The sequence below is a fragment of the Artibeus jamaicensis genome, unplaced genomic scaffold (genome assembly GCF_021234435.1).
Source record: "Artibeus jamaicensis isolate MK-2021 breed Jamaican fruit bat unplaced genomic scaffold, CSHL_Jam_final contig_465, whole genome shotgun sequence".
Lineage (NCBI taxonomy): Eukaryota > Metazoa > Chordata > Mammalia > Chiroptera > Phyllostomidae > Artibeus > Artibeus jamaicensis.
In genome coordinates this window covers 29660858-29676825 of record NW_026521843.1, presented here as the reverse complement: position 1 = coordinate 29676825, position 15968 = coordinate 29660858, and the positions used below count along the sequence as shown (strand labels likewise).

The 15968-nt window shown below is 41.2% G+C and overlaps 1 protein-coding gene and 1 non-coding gene across 2 annotated transcripts; one reads left to right on the top strand and one right to left on the bottom strand.

Moving 5' to 3' along the window:
- Positions 1-3308: 3308 nt before the first annotated feature.
- On the bottom strand, positions 3309-15384 carry EPCAM (epithelial cell adhesion molecule). Its single transcript, XM_037161272.2, has 9 exons — positions 14962-15384; positions 12545-12652; positions 12015-12255; positions 11084-11149; positions 9835-9898; positions 8879-8980; positions 7104-7304; positions 4007-4051; positions 3309-3715 (listed from the first exon to the last, which is right to left on the bottom strand). Exons 1-9 carry the CDS (start codon positions 15032-15034, stop codon positions 3674-3676), a joined length of 942 nt encoding a protein of 313 aa, XP_037017167.1. The 5' UTR covers positions 15035-15384; the 3' UTR covers positions 3309-3673.
- On the top strand, positions 10284-10400 carry LOC119060928 (small nucleolar RNA SNORA72). Its single transcript, XR_005084695.1, has one exon. It is a non-coding gene; the product is annotated as a small nucleolar RNA SNORA72 (small nucleolar RNA).
- Positions 15385-15968: the final 584 nt, after the last annotated feature.

Here is a 15968-nt window from a genome sequence, read left to right as displayed (position 1 = left end):
GATCTGTTTATGCAAACTCATCTCATTGTGACTCTACATCTCAGATGCTAAATGACTCTTCATTCCCTGGTACAAAAAGAAACTCCACAAAGGGAAATTTCTGCCCTGCTTTGAGACAGTTACGGGGAAGGCAGAGAACCCTTCCTGCATCTGCTGACTCTCAGCTGCCTTCAGCTCAAAATAATGCTTATGCCAAAGCTGCAGGTTTTGATGTGGCATATCCTGACTGCCTTTGTGTTGAAAGAAGTAGAAAGAGCTGAGATGTGTTAAGAAAGGCTTCATGGAAGAAAGGGATCTTAAGCTGGGTCTTGACTAAGTAGAGTGAATAGTACGAAATAAAATCAATCGTGATCAGATATTAGTTCTGGGAATGGTATACAAAAAGGCTTGAGAGTGGGAAGAGCTTGATACTAGGGAAGCTAGAAATTACATTAATCTATCAAGTGGTAAAGTCTGGAACCAGGTAGTGATCGTGAAGACCAAGGAGGAACCAAAGGAGGCCACGCAGAGCAGCCATAGCTAGATGACACCATTGGAGCCCAGGGTCGGGATGCCACCCTGGGAACACTCCTGTCGCTGCCATTGCTCTCGCCCCATTGGTGCTCATGAGTGTTCCCTCAATTTTTCTTCCTTCTTCTTCTTCTTTTTATTTTTTTTAAGATTTTATTTATTTTTAGAGAGGGGAAGGGAGGGAGAATGAGAGGGAGAGAAGCATCAGCGTGTGGTTGTCTCTTGCATGCCCCACACTGGGGACCTGGCTTGCATCCTAGGCATGTGCCCTGATGGGGAATAGAACCAGAAACCCTTTGATTCATAGACTTGCACTCAACCACTGAGCCACACCAGCCAGGGCTGTTCTTCCTTCTTTTTAATCATAAGATTTCAAGTCCTACATGGGGGCACCTGTTCCCTGGCTACTGAGAGCAGAGGGCGACAGAGAACTGTCTCTCACTAATACCATACACAGAAGTCTCACCGAGTTGAAGAGAGGATGGGATACTGGACAGCCAGAAGGGGAAAGAGTGCCCACTATAGGGCCAGACTGTGAAAGGCCTTGTACACCCACCCTCATTGGTAGGTGAGGGTAGTAGACTTCATTCTGTATAAAATGCTATGATCGACTTTAGGCAAATAATTCTGGGAGCTATGTGAGGTTTAGGCTAGAGAGAGAATAGATTGGTAGCAAAGAGACCAGTGAAAATGTGTAAGAGAAGGCAGATTAGAGGAACATTACTTCCAAGGGAGAATCACAGGGGCCCAGAACTAAGGGAAAAGAAAAGGTAGGAAACAAAAGAATTTGGGACTTGGTGCGTGATGATGTCATCAACTGATTCTGAGAATACAAGAGACAAATTAGGTTTGTGAAGGAAGATGGTGAGATCATTAAAGGCTGGTCAAGTGAAACACAGTTTTGTGTAGAACTAAGGATCAAGGGCAGAAATAGAGACGGTATTTTCATGATCATCTAGGCTTAAAAGGTAACTAAGGCAAGGGAATGGATAAGATCCTCCAGAAAGAAAAACAGGAAACAAAAGGATAAATCCTGAGAACAGTATTTCAGAGTTAGTAGGAGAGGAAAACAACCAGGGGAGATTAATGGTCATGAAGCCAAAGAAGAAAATTTGTAAGTGACATACTGGAGTAGAGAATGGAGCAGTTAACATGGTGATAAACTATGGAAGCTCAAATGGTGAAACACTGGGGAGAAAAGGCCATTGGCAACTAGCAGGTGAGTGTCGACCTTAGCAAGAAAAGCTTTAGAAGAGATAGAAGAGTAGGACAGGGACTACAGGGCACTGGGCTGAAGTGTGCCACTTATACAGGTTAGCTCCCCAAGTGCACCTTTTGCCTACTCTGGAAAAAAAAAAGAAGTTTTGTCAGTAGAGGGCAATGGAGAGACACCAAAAGAGGAGAGGATCCTTCCCTTGCAGCCCCATTGGCTTCCCCAGTGCCCAGCTCTCTCAGAGCCAGGGCTTCCCCATCTTCTGACTCAGAGCATCCGCGGCTTCTCCAACACAATGCTGCTCCTGCAGTGGACAGCAGCCAGCAGCCTCCCTGAGCTCCTGCCCCACACCCCAACATATCTGGGTTGCAGGGCAAAATCTTTTTTTAAAAAGGTACAAATAGGTAGTTTAAGAATAGACATGGAGATGTACAGTATAGGAAACAGAGTAGCCAAAGATCTTATGAGCATGACCCATAGACATGAACAATGGTGGGGGCATTGTCTGAGGAAGAGGAGGGTGCTCAGTGAAGGAGGACAAAGGGGAAAAAGTTGGGACAACTGTAATAGATAATCAATAAAATTAAATTAAACTTTTGCTGGGAACTGGCCTGCAATCCAGGCATGTGCCGACTGGGAACCGAACCGTGATCTTCTGGTTCATAGGCCCGTGCTCAATCCACTGAGCTACACCAGAAAGTTTAGCCAGAGCTAAACTTTTGAAGGAGAAACATCAATTTTTCTTTCACTTATTTACGCATTCCTTGGTTGGTTCTCACAGGCACCCTGACCTGGAATCAAACCCACAACCTTGGCGTACCAGGTAGCCAGGGGTAGGGTTCTTAATTCAAGTTGTTCTTTTCGTGTTTTAAAAATTCTCCTACCAAAAGGAAAATCACTTTGTATAACATACCGGGTGGGACAAAGGTAGGTTTAGTCTTTCACATGGAAATAATACAAATGTAAAAATGAAGTGTTTCGTGTCCTCACAACTGTAAACCACTTTTGCCCCACCCTGTATATTTGTATGATTTTCATTATACCAGATGTTGAAAAACTGGTGCTTCAAACTTGACCAACCATAGAATTTATGGTTCACAAAATTCTCTATTAATTCTGCCTGAAGCTGTTTGCCAAAATGCCAATTTGTCTAAAACAGAATCTTCAGATTCATTCTGAATAAAACTGATTTTCTGTGTAGAAGTTACATATTTACAGGTTATTTAACTTTTTTTTCTTGACAATATATTTGTAAGCGCATGTTCTTTTCATTTTTTTAAATTAATTTTATTTAGTTATTTTTCAAGTAGTTTTTTTGTCTATTTCTCCCATCCCAGCCTCCCCCGCCCCATGCTCCCCACCTCCCTCCCATTTCCACCCCCCTTAGTTCTCGTCCCTGTGTCCTTCCTATTTGTTCCTCCCAGGTTATTTAACTTTTATTAATATGCATGATTAGAAGTACTCATGCAAAATTTTGATTTGTAGTTAGCATTCAGAGTATTTTTTAACCTATTATGTGTATAGTATGAAATTTGATTCAATACAATTCGAAATTAGGAAATTCAGTTTTAAAATGTTTTATTTCATAGTTCATAAAAAAGTTTTTATGTACAAGACTCAAATGTAAGGAGGAAGGCAGCTTTCAGTCACAAATGGAAACATATTTAATGCACATTCTTCAATGTTACGTATAAATAATTTTAACTATGCGACCCAAGTTCTGGAACAATCAGATTCTGGGGTACTGGATCTGCATATATGACACTCATCAAACTGTAAGATTAGTAAAGTCAATTCCAAGCTGCTTATATTTTGAATACAGGTTTCACTGTTACAAATACGTTAACTAACAAAGTAGTCTTCACGGACGTCTCCGTCCCATGCTGAGACATTTGTGATCAAATCTGTCTATTACTTTCCCTTCTTCCAGCAACCACTCAAATGACACAGTTATCCATTGAGTTCCCTGTGCATCTCACCCATCTCCTTTATCTGAAATAGAGGGGAAAAGTGGAAAACATATGAAAACAATTTTCCAACCTTTTGTTCAGAAAAGTTAAAAAAAAAAGTAAAGATGAAAGTGAAATAATTCTCTTCCACATTTGAGACTTATTTAAATTTAAAAAAAGTAAGCTCTCTTACAAGAAGCACACATTAGGTGCACGACTCAGCTGCTGTTTCGAGAGCTGAGGTAGCCCAGGTGAGAGGTGAAAAGAGCAGGTAAGCTAGAGTTTTAAGAATGAATGCAATTTTTATTAAGTGTATATTGAGTAATCCATTTACCTCAGCCTTCTCATACTTTGCCATTCTTTTCTTCCTGGAAATAACCTGAATGAGGAAAAAAAAGATTACTCTCTTAGAACTGCTACTAAACAAAGAGTTGATCTAAATTGAGCGGTTTTTAACTGGTGTGCTGTGAGAATTTTTAAGACATGCAAGACCTGACTATTTAGCCAGGAGCCCTGACCTCTTTTCCCTTAGACTGTTAAGTAAAAAAATGACAACGGCCTACACAACAATATCCATCCAGTGTGAATAAATAAAAACTATACCTATTTTTTTGGTCAGACTGGCAAAAAATATATTTTTGGTGAGCTGCAGAATTTCAGTAATTACTTTAGGTGTGCCATCAGATGAAAACAGTTGAAAATCACTGGTTTAAATTGACACATATGAGCCCTGGCCAGGCAGCTCAGTCGGTTGGAGCATCATCCTGATATGCCAAGGTTGCAAGTTCGATCCCTTGTCAGGGCACATACACAACCAATGAATGCATAAATAAATGGAATAACAAATCAATGTCTCTCTCTCTCAAACCATTAACTTAAAAAGGTATTAAAAAAAAGCTGACATATGCTTTTTTCCATAATTTCTATATGAACAAATTTAATTTAAAAATCTAACTAAAGACATTATACCTTCTTTTTAAAAATTTTATTTACTTTTAGAGTGAGGGGAAGGGTGGGAGAAAGAGAGGGAGAGAAACATCAGTGTGTGGTTGCCTCTTGCGTGCCCCCTACTGGGGACCTGGCCTGCATCCCAGGCATGTGCTCTCACTGGGAATCAAACCCAGCAACCCCTTGGTTTGCATGCCAGCACTCAATCCACTAAGCCACACCAGCCAGGGCTAAAAACATTACCTTTAATTAAAATTCACAACTAAAAAAATGTCTAACCTTCATTTGGTAGAGCGTTATCCCGCAAAGTGAAAGGTTGCTGGTTCGATTCACAGTCAGGGCAGATGTCTGCGTTGTGGGCCAAGGCCCTGGTTGCGGACATGCTAGTGGCAACCAACCAATGTTTCTCTCCCTATTTTCTCCCCCCTTCCCCTCTAAAAGTAAATTTAAAAAAAGGTCTACCACAACCAGTGAAAGCAACCAAAAAATCATCAAGAAAACAGTGAAATTAATCATCCTCAGTAAAACTGAGAGCCTAGTGTGCATTCTTCCACATACTGTTCCATTATAGTACAAACACACATGGGACCATGCAATAATCATGCAATATTTCTGCACAGCCTGTATGCATCACAGGAGCCCTACCAGATCAAAAGCTATAGATCGAACTCATTCAGTAGCCACTTCATTCCAAAGCATGGATACACCATGCTCAGGTTGTCTGCAGATCCATCGTTACCAGCAACACTGCAGTATGTAACCTGACCAAGCTTCCTTTCACTGATACAGGACAGATCAATGGCTTCTATGACTCATCTTCATGTTTTACTCTTGCCATCTAGAATTCTTCTTCTGTGAGTTGTCTATCCATACCTGTTGCCACTCTTTCTTTAGTTTCCTCATCAATTTGTAAGAACTCCGTATACATTATGCATAATACCTACTTTAAAAAATTTATTGAGTTTTTAGAGAGGAAGGAGGGGGGAAGAAGAGAAACATGGGTTTGTCATTCCACTTATTCATGCATTCATTGGTTGATTTTTTTGGTAAACTTTATTTATTTAATTGTTGTTCAAGTACAGCTGTCTCCATTTTCCCACCACACCTTCCCCTGACCCCACCCTCCATCCTACCCCACCTCGGTTTTGTCCGTGGATCCTTTATCCATGTTCCTTGACAACCCTCTCCCTTATTTCCCCCATTATCATTGGTTGATTCTTGTATGTGCCTAGACCAGGGATCGAACCCACAACCTTGGCATACTGGAACAACACTCTAACCAACTGAGCTACCCAACCAGGAGTTAATACTCTTTTTTGTTTTATGCATGATAAATATTTTCCCCCAGCCTCACTGATATTTTCTACTTTACAGTATCTTCGCCATATAAAATGTTAATTTCAATGAGGTCAAGTATACAATATATCTTTTCTTTCACAGATTCCAGATTTCCATCTTTACTTGGTTTCCTTTACCATAAAGTTACATAAACGTTTCCTAAGTTAATTTTGAGATGTTTTATTTTTAAACATTTCCAACAATAATCCACTTGGAATTTGTATATTGCAGCGTGGGTGTGCTGCCCGAGTCCTCTCACGCATACTTTGCCATTCGCACGCTTGGACAAAAGCTCAGCCCTGGTGGAGTGAAACAGGAATTCAACTTTCGTTTTCTTCTAGGTGGATAGCCAAGTGTGATAATTCCACCGAATGGACAATGTAAATTCCCATATACCCTCACATCTACTTCTGAATTCTTCATGGTGGTAAGATTTCCTGATGCTGGAGTATCCTCACATTTCCATACACCCTGCTTGTTCACACAATACATTCTTCTGAAGTACTACTAAATTCAATTTGCTCATCTTTTATTTAGAACTGTTGGCACCCTGGCCGGGTAGCTCAGTTGGCTAGAGTGTCACCCTGTAATGCCAAGGTTGCAGGTTTGACCCCGTCAGAGGACATACAAGAAACAACCAGGGAATGTATCAATAAGTGGAACAACAAATCGATGTTTCTCTCTCTCAAATCAATAAATTTAAAAAAAATTGAATTGTTGCTTTGTGTTAATCATTTTTAACTCCTTTCTATGTTAACCTTAATTTGTGTTCTGTTATTTCATTTCATCAAATGGCCTGGGGATTCAGGTGTTTTTGCACTAATCCTGGCAGGAGTGTTGTACTGTTTGCAGTGAGGAGAACTGAAGGCTATTAGCTGCTTGACGGCAACATAACTGACCTGTGAGGTGCCCAGCTACAAGCTCTTCTCAGATTAGTATCCTTCCTTGCTTTATAAGGTGACTTTTAAATAAAAAGGGACCCGAAATGCAATAGATTCACTTACTATAGAGAATTATTAATAAAAAAAGATGAAGATTTTTGTTTCATTTATATCATTCTGGAACGTAGATGTAGCCTTTTGATACTGTCGCCTTGCCTTGAAAGAATACACCCTAAAATGAAATTTTACTTGTTCTGTACTCACCAGCACAACAATTCCAGCAATAAGTGCTATTGTCACAACCACAATGACAGCAATAATACCAGCTTTTAGACCCTGCATTGAAAATTCAGGTGGTTTTTCATCAACATAGTAAATTGTAGTTCGACCAGGATCCAGATCCAGTAGTTCCCCATCTATTCTCAGGTCCATTTTCTTGGAATGGAACAAGGATTCATCTTTAACCTATATTGAGAAGGAGAAAAGCAATTTAAAATACAGTAGTACCTCAGTAACCCACCGTTAATTCATTCTGACCAGTGACAAGCAAGCAACGAATGATGAAGCATTTTCTCTTGTGGGGTGGCACGTCATGACTCATGCAAGATTTAGCAGGTGTGACGAGTGGTGAGCAAGTGCCGAGTGCTGAAACACCTTTTCTCATCCCAAACCTGGGACAAGTACCAGGGTTGATGAGTTCTGAAGCTGAAGAGTACCGAGGTGTGACTATATTTATGAAAACCTGGCCTCACCAAATTACATGCCAATTATAAACCAAAGGAACTGTTGCCAAGGATCTTTATGGTTTTGGTGTTAACAACCTTATATTGAAACTTAGAAAAAACATCATGGGAAATTTTCAAACATATACAAAAGTAGAAACAATACTATAATGAGGTCCCATGTACCTACCACCAGATTCAACAATGTAAGCACACAGCCAATCTTAGTCCACCTGTTCTTCCTTCTGTCCTTCCCACCTTTCCCCACGCCAGACTTTTTTTTTTTTTAAGATTTGATCAATTTTTAGAGAGGGGAAAGGTGAGAGAAAGAGAGGGAGAGAAATATCATTGGGTGGTCACCTCTCAAGTACACCCTAAGGGGACCTGGCCCACAATCCAGGCACGTGCCCTGTGCCCTGACTGGGAATCAAACTAGCAACCCTTTGGTTCTCAGGACAGCACTCAACCCACTGAGCCACACCTGCCAGGACACAGGCCAGATTATTTTGAAACAAATCCTAATTTCATCAGAAAATAGCTAGCTATAATATATTAAAACTTAAACAATTTTATCATACAGCATTTCACATATAACTCTTATTCATGAAAACAGGGAAAGGTTATACACACAAACTAAGCACCTATTGAGGAGGTAGTAGACAAGAATTATGTGAAGATATTCTAGGCAGAACAACTTGATAAAAAGGTATAAATATACAAACAAGTAAGAAAGGTGTGTAAGAAAGGTGAACGAGAGTGACAGGGAAGATAGCATTAATTGCTGCACAAGAACCATTTGAAGAACAGTTAGAGATATGGTTGATTTGTAAGTGGAGCCGCCGACGCTGCAGCTGAACCCAGGCACCTTTCTCTTTGGCTTCCTTCTTTTTCTGATCGTTTCCTTCACACGTTTCAGGAAGCTGTCTCCACTCTTAGTGCTTAATGGGCTCAATCCGTACATTAATTCCCTTGGCAAGAACCTTGCCCTTAACTAGTTTGTTTACAACAACGCCCACTGCCTGCCGGGCGACACTGTAGACTCTCCCGGTTTTGCCATGGGAACCTCTGGGGGCATCCTTTCCGAACGGTGCCCATTCCCTTGATGCCCCCAATACCACCTTTCTTGCAGGTTCACATGCAAGTAGCCAAAGGAACAACTCCATGTTTTCTAGAAGGCCCAGAGAACATGTAATGGGTACCTCTCCTATTTCCCTTTGTGCTGCTCGTTTTGGTGAATTACTGGAAGATGGTGGTTCCGGCCGAAAAAGAACACTATATTTCTAAACATCAGAATAAAATGAGCAAGAGTTTACTCACATCTTTTTCAAAGTAATAAGCCACATCAGCTATGTCCACATCGTTCTGAGTTTTCTGAGAAGAATTTTGCATCAGATCAATAGTGATAATATCATTTTCATACTGGGGGGAAATTGAAAAATACAAATTAATATTAACATAACCGAATTCATAAAAATAATGTTCAATAATCTGAACATTCACTATTTGATTTTCTATGATCTATATGTGTCAATGTTCTTTCCACTAGCAGATAACTGAGTTTATCACTAATACTTTTTAAATCTTTGGACAAAACTCTTAGGGAGGTCTTTAAATCTATCCAAGGGAATTAAGACAGCAATTCAAACAATGTTAATTACAATGCATGTTTTCTTTTCAAAAGAGAATTTTCTTCTCCTGAAAAGCTTTTAGAATCAGATATTAAAGCACTGTATTGGGTTAGAATCACTCTAAAACTAAAATGCTAAAGAAATGCAATCCAAAAAGCAATATGCATTTATCACACTCTGCTTTCAGAAGCAAAATAAGCGTTCCTTCCAAAAAGTCTTTTTAAAAACACTAACTTTAATCTAGAGAAATTTAAAAATAAATTCATACGGCTCTGAAAGAGTTCCAGAAGGACCAACAGTTAAAAGGACTAGCTCCTGAAACCGAGGGAGATGGGAGCTGGGCACACGGAAGGGTGTGTCAACTGCAATCACAGAGAGCAGTCTCCCAGGGTAAGAAGACCGGCGTGTGTTTGGAATATTAAGATATACTACATTTTCTTTAAGGGGAAACAGTTTTTCAAGGGCTCTCAAAGAAAAACAAAGGAGGGAATTTGCTTTATGATGTGCCATGGGCTGAAACTACTACTCAAATGCAATTTAATCACCACCAAAAAATCAGACCCAAACCATACCACTTCACCAACTTTCTGCCAGATCTCATTTGCTTAAAAAACAAACAAACAAACAAACAAACAAACATCTTACCAGAATATTTGCAATATATTTTGGATCCAGTTGATAACGAGTTGTGATTACATCCTTGAATGCACTATAAATAATTAGAGATTGTGTTTTTTTAAAGAACGGTCATATTATACAACATTAAGAAGCACTACATTAACTAAACAGATAGCTCAAAGTCTGGAATTGTCATTAATCAAATTTGTTGAAAATTTTATATCATTTTGCAAATATAATATTAAATTCAAGCAAGATATCCACTGATGCTAAACCGTTGAGTTCCACTTTCATTAGAAGCAGGGTACCAAGTATCTGCCCACAGACTATACTTTTTAATTGAAAAGAGGAAAATGGTAACTCAACAGTGGAGAAACCTGGTGACACCACCTTAACCACAGGTAGCATCATCAGTACAGGGACAAGATGACATGTCTTTCCTGATGTGAAATGCTTTCGAGTACATACTATTATTTAAGTGGGTTTTTTTGGTCAAAAATGTATGGCTTGACAGTCACTATATTAAGACCATGCTTATGTCCAGAGACCTAGTTCTCCCCCCAGGACTGGTTTTATAAATGCTGACACTAAACCAAGGGGGGAAAAAGTATAACCTGTACTTTATTATAAGAAAATAACAAACCAAATGTGAGAGACATTCTATAAAACGATTTGCCCACACTATTCAAAAATACCAAGGTCATGAAAGACAAAAAAAAAAAAAAAAAAAAAAGGCCAAAACAGTATCCTGAATTAGAGACAATAAACAGTCCTGAAAACTAAATGCAACGTGTGATCTTAGATGGGGTCAGAGGGTAAAAAAATGTTATGAAGGGCAATACTGGAAAAACTAGTGCAATATGGGTAAGTTTTATGAATTTGATAACTGTACCCTGGGTTATGTAAGAGAACACATTTTGTTTCTAAGAAAAGATATACTAAAGTATTCAGCAGTAAAAGGGCATGATGTCTACAATTTGCTCTCACCTGGTCATAGGAAAAAATATACCTGCTAGGTAGAAGACATACAAAGCACACACACACATACACATGTAAAAAAAAATACGGCAAACGTTCACTGGCGAATCTAAGTGAAGGGTACTACAGAAACCTGTACTATTCTTACAACTCAATTTCAAAATAAGGTTAAAAGTATTATGTATAGTATCTTTTTAGGAAACACGAAAAAACATTGAGACTTGTCTCAGTTTTTCTAATGTAGGATGTAAGATCTGAGCACCAGTTGTGCAAATATAATGCATTTCATAGCACTTACGTCTGCAAACTTTGAATATTATAAGGTTTTTCTCTTGTTTTGTGTTTTAGTTCAATGATGATCCAGCTGTAAATTAAAAAGACAGTATAAACTATATGCACTCAGACTTTTATATTGTTTTCCTAATAAGCTAGTAAAGGTAACAGAAAAAGGATTTATACAAGTGGTATGCCTTTAATTTCTTCCTTGGCCCTCACATATCCTTCATAAAGAATTCACATAGCGGCTCTCCCTGTGGAGTGCGCCCAAGCCTTTTCCCACAACCACAGCTTTCCCCACACCCCTTCCCCAGGCCTCTCTCTCCCCCCTAGGCTCCAAGGGCCTCTCTTTGGCCTCTGTAACTTGTTTTCTAAGCCTACCACTTCTACCTTTGTGGCTTTCTAAATAAATTTTTCCTTGTATTTAGGGGGAAAAAAAAGAACTCATGTAGGAAGGGACACCTTTCTAACACTGACCCTCTGTCTACAAATCCAAGGTCACATTGGGCAATCGTCAGGTGAAGACACAGAAAGGTGCAGAGAGCAATAAAAAAGTAACCTGGAGGCCCCGTAAAACAGAAGCATAGAGAATGCCTGTCTTGGTTTTGATACCTTTTCAGTTTCTAGTTCTTGCCAAAAAATTCTTTGTTTGCTTATGCTAGCTTGCTATGCTACCAGATAGCATGCTATCATAAAGGAAAATATACAAAAAATAAAAGTATGTTGTTAGTAAATTCATAAAATATCTCTGCCAGGTTAGAGAATAACTGGTGCCATCAGTTCTGCAGAGGTAAACTGGGTAACTGAGGCAGGATGGAGACTGTTCACTCTACACTCTTTTAGCTTTTGACTCTAAACCATCGAATTGTGTGACGTACTCAAAAAAAATAAGTTTAATTGATTAAACGAATCTGGAAAGTATGAAAACAGGTCATGCAGGCAGCCCAACTCACTAGGTCCTCACTCGCTCGGAGCAGGTCTTTTCCGTGTCCTTGTCTGTCCTCCGGACCCCGGCAGTGTTCACACACCAGCACGTGGTGGTGCCATTGCACTGCTTGGCCTTAAAGAGCCCGTGCTCATCACAGTCAGGATCATAGAGCCCATCGTTATTCTGAATCGCACCTTCAGGTTTCACTCTTCTCCCAGACTTTGTATGAGACATTTCTGCCTTCATCACCAAACATTTGGTAGCCACTACAAAAAAAAAAATAAGCCTATCATCTTACTAAAAAATAACTGCAATTTTATGCTTAAGGAAAAGAAATTTTAATTTAACTCCAAACCTCCAGGGCCAAAGATTACTGTAGACTTACAGGTGCCACGCTCACTTTCCAAAGATAAGAAGCTTTCACGGATATGAGATAATTGACAAAATAACAGGATTCCTATTTGAGCCAATAAAAGGCTTCCCAATGCAAAATACACCCATTAAAGAAATACAAGTCAAAATAAAGTTTAAAGGCAATGAAGATATTCTACTCACGTGTTGTGCAAATGACGGAATTTTGTGTACCAAGTGAAGTACATTGGCATTGACGATGTGAGTTCAGAAAGCAGTCTGTGGTCAGTTTGTAGTTTTCACAGACACAGTCTAAGAGGGGAAAAAATCCACTTTAAAATGTGAATTGAGTCTCAACTCTGGTGTCCCAGCTTAATTATATTCTAACAATAGCACCTAAGTTACAGGGACACAAAGCCTTAAAAGGTGATTCTGAATGTTTTCTTTTTCGGCTGTAGTGACACTGGCTGACATAATTTGTATGTATTATACAGACACTGTCTAATTTGCACGCATTCCCATTTTGATTTTTTTTAAACCAAGAATACAGCCCTCCAACATCACATTCAGCTTGGCCTTTATGATGCTCCCAGTGTCGGCTCCTTCCCTCTTTCCCATCCTGGTAAGATAAACCTTTGCCTGTCAGCTACCGACCCTTCTTCAAAAATCAACAATTCCATACCCTTCCTTCCTTTTTGCTTTGGGGCTTAATGGGAACAGATTCGGTCCTTGGGCTGTAATTACATCTTAGAAAAATTACACTTTCAAATTGAATTTGGTAGCACCTCAGTATGTGGGCTTCCTAACTAAATTAAACCCGGGTACCCAGCTTTGCTGTGCATCCTGAGTAATGGTGTCAGTTTAATAGTTATATCCTCAACTATCTCAAAAGCAAATTTTAACTTCAAATTGGCAAGCCCATCTAATTTCTTGTCTAAGGAAACACAAATCATTAAAAACAAAAAATTAGTATGACAAACCAAAGAATTTTATTTTTATTTTTTAAGATTTTATTTATTTATTTTAGAGAGAAGAGAGGGAGAGAAACACCAATGTGCGCTGCCTCTCGTACATTGCGAATCCCCTACTGGGGACCAGGCTCACAAACCAGGCATGAGCCTTGACTGGGAATTGAATTTGAAGGCTGGCACTCAATCCACTGAGACACACCAGCTAGGGTAAAACAAAGAATTTTAATATTGATCCTTCATGTCTCTAGTTGGCTTTCATTTTTTCCTGTTTAAGTTTTAATCAATACTAACCACCTGCCTGATCTGACCAGCACTAAACTCAATATTAGGGTCACAGATGTACAGTGGCCCTCCTCAAGGAGTTAAAATCTGACACAGAACTGTACCTGCTCAAAGCATTTTTCACGCCCAAGCAATGTCAAATTTAAAACAGACCAATAGTTACAGACTTTCTGAACGTAGGTCTATAGCAGCTATCATCGCTTTAAAGCAATTTAAGGTTTAGGTATTTAACCCCAGAAGTATTCTAGAAAACCATGAGTTGATTAAACTGCATAATGTTTAAAGTGTAATTAACTCGGCTGTGCCCTGCTGGGGAGGGTATAAAAACTTTTCCAGAAACCTTTGGCCAACTGCCAGGGTACTTCTGCCCACCATCTTACAGAGGATGGCAGCCAAGACATTTATCCCAGAGTAAGAAACACTGGAATCAGCTCAGGCTGGTGTGGCTCGTTGGATCGGGTGCACCACACATTGAAGTTTCTCTTTCTCCCTTCCCCTCTTTAAAAAAAAAAAGAAACACTGGAATAAAACTACATGTCTGTCATTTGGATAGTGGTGTGACCTTCCACAATATAGATTATGTCACCATTTAAATCGTGTTTTGCAAGACTAAAACTGGAAAGCTCTGGATGTAATATGGGAACAAAAAAAAATCAAGATTAAAAACTGTGTGTTTAGATTTAGGGCAACGTTTAGAGCAATGTTTAATAAAAATGCACCCTATTATTAATTACAAGATTCTCTTGAAGTGGCGGGATTATGTTTTTTTTCAATCCATTAGGGTTATCGATAGTTCCGGTTTCCCTATAATAATAAACCTGGCGTTACTTACACGCTCTTTAGAAAATGAAAACCACCTACACGCCTGGCAGTCAAGGTCCAGGCGGACTTTCTCCCGCGAGCAGGTGAGGAGCGGCCCCGACGGCCTCCCGGCAACCACCTGTTTCCTCCCGAGGCAGACATCCGGGGCCCGCCGCAGGTGCTCCGGGCGGGGCGGACGGGCAGGTCGTCCTCTCGGCCTCGCCTCCCGGCCCGATCTGGTGCCGGCCACTCCACAACCCCAGCGCGCTCCCGCACCCTCGTCGGACACTCAGTGCTAAGAATCCCCGCACGCAGCCGCTCCTTTCCTTGCCCGCCCCTCCGTCCTCGTCCCGAACCACTTCCCTACTGAGGAATTCAAAGCGGCCGAGGGAGGCTGCTCCCTCGGGTCCGCGCAAGTGGGCGCCTTCCCACCGCCTGCCGAGTGGTAGGCTCTCCCGACGGAAACCTGCGGCAGCCCTCCCCTTGCCCGCGATCTCCGTCGCAGGTGCCGGGGGGCCGACACACCCCTACTCCAGGCCCAGGCCATCCCCTAATTCCGCTCCTTACCGTTTCGAGCCACGGCCACCGCCGTCGCCGCAGCGAGCAGGAGCGCGAACGCGAGGACGTGGGGGGGCGCCATGCTGCGCGCGAGCCGAGCGGGAGGGCGCGAGGCGGCAGGGGCTCTCGGGAGGGCGCTGGAAGGAGCCCGCCGGCGGGCTGGGCCGTGGGACGCGCAAGCGTGCACAAGACCGCTGCACGATGCTCCCCCGGGCGGGTAGCAAGACGCGAGCTCTTCGAAGGACAGCGAACTATGGGCGCAGGGCGGAGCGGAGCGAACTTGCTGGACCTGGCGGCCCCGCCTCCGGGCGCCAGTCGGGGTCTGCTTACCACTGTCCTACGGTTCTCCCGGATGAGTCACCGCCCCAGGGTGGAGGCGGGAAAGGGAGCAGGTTCCCCTCCCCCACCCGCTGCGCGGTCGTTGGGGCACCACCCCTTTCAAGGTGTGCACCCCTCCCACGGAGCCATCAGATGCTTCCTCCCGCGGAGGCCGGTGGGAATAGAAAAGGTAAAAGGCTGCGGCTGTGACAGCCAGTAGGGGGGACCTTTGCTGGCCACAGAGGTTTGAAAATATTGGGGCTTCTTTTATCCGAGAGAGCACGACTCTGAAACCTTGAAGAAATGGGACCTGGAGGAAGAAGAATGTGGAAGTTAAAATGGAATACAAAGAGAAGCAGAGAACCCTCGAACCATACTATAAAAAAGACCTTTGAGCTTTACCTAGCAGTTTAATTGTACTCCTTTGAAACTAGTAAAAAAAAAATTATATATATATATATATATATATATATATATATATATATATATATATTTCCTTGGCTCCTGGAAGATGACAAATTTCTATGTTCTCAATCATTTTTCCCCCGTTTTTAGCCCTTGGAGATGTAAGAAAAGTTGTTCCCAAGAGCCAAGTGCTAGAAACAGATTTTGATTAATGTTAGAGAACAATATTTATGAGTTTTTTTTAAAATATAGGGAAGTAGAAACGACAGTCAATTTATTTTAGTGCAAATGAA

What these genes read in the sequence shown, in the direction of transcription:
- EPCAM (XM_037161272.2), bottom strand. Translation starts at nt 15,034, where the DNA reads ATGGCGCCCCCCCACGTCCTCGCGTTCGCGCTCCTGCTCGCTGCGGCG. An exon ending in AATATTCAAAGTTTGCAGAC is followed by an intron (nt 9,899 to 11,083) that starts GTAAGTGCTATG and finishes AATTATTTATAG; the next exon opens with TGCATTCAAGGATGTAATCA. An exon ending in TTGCTGGAATTGTTGTGCTG is followed by an intron (nt 4,052 to 7,103) that starts GTGAGTACAGAA and finishes TTCCTCATTCAG; the next exon opens with GTTATTTCCAGGAAGAAAAG.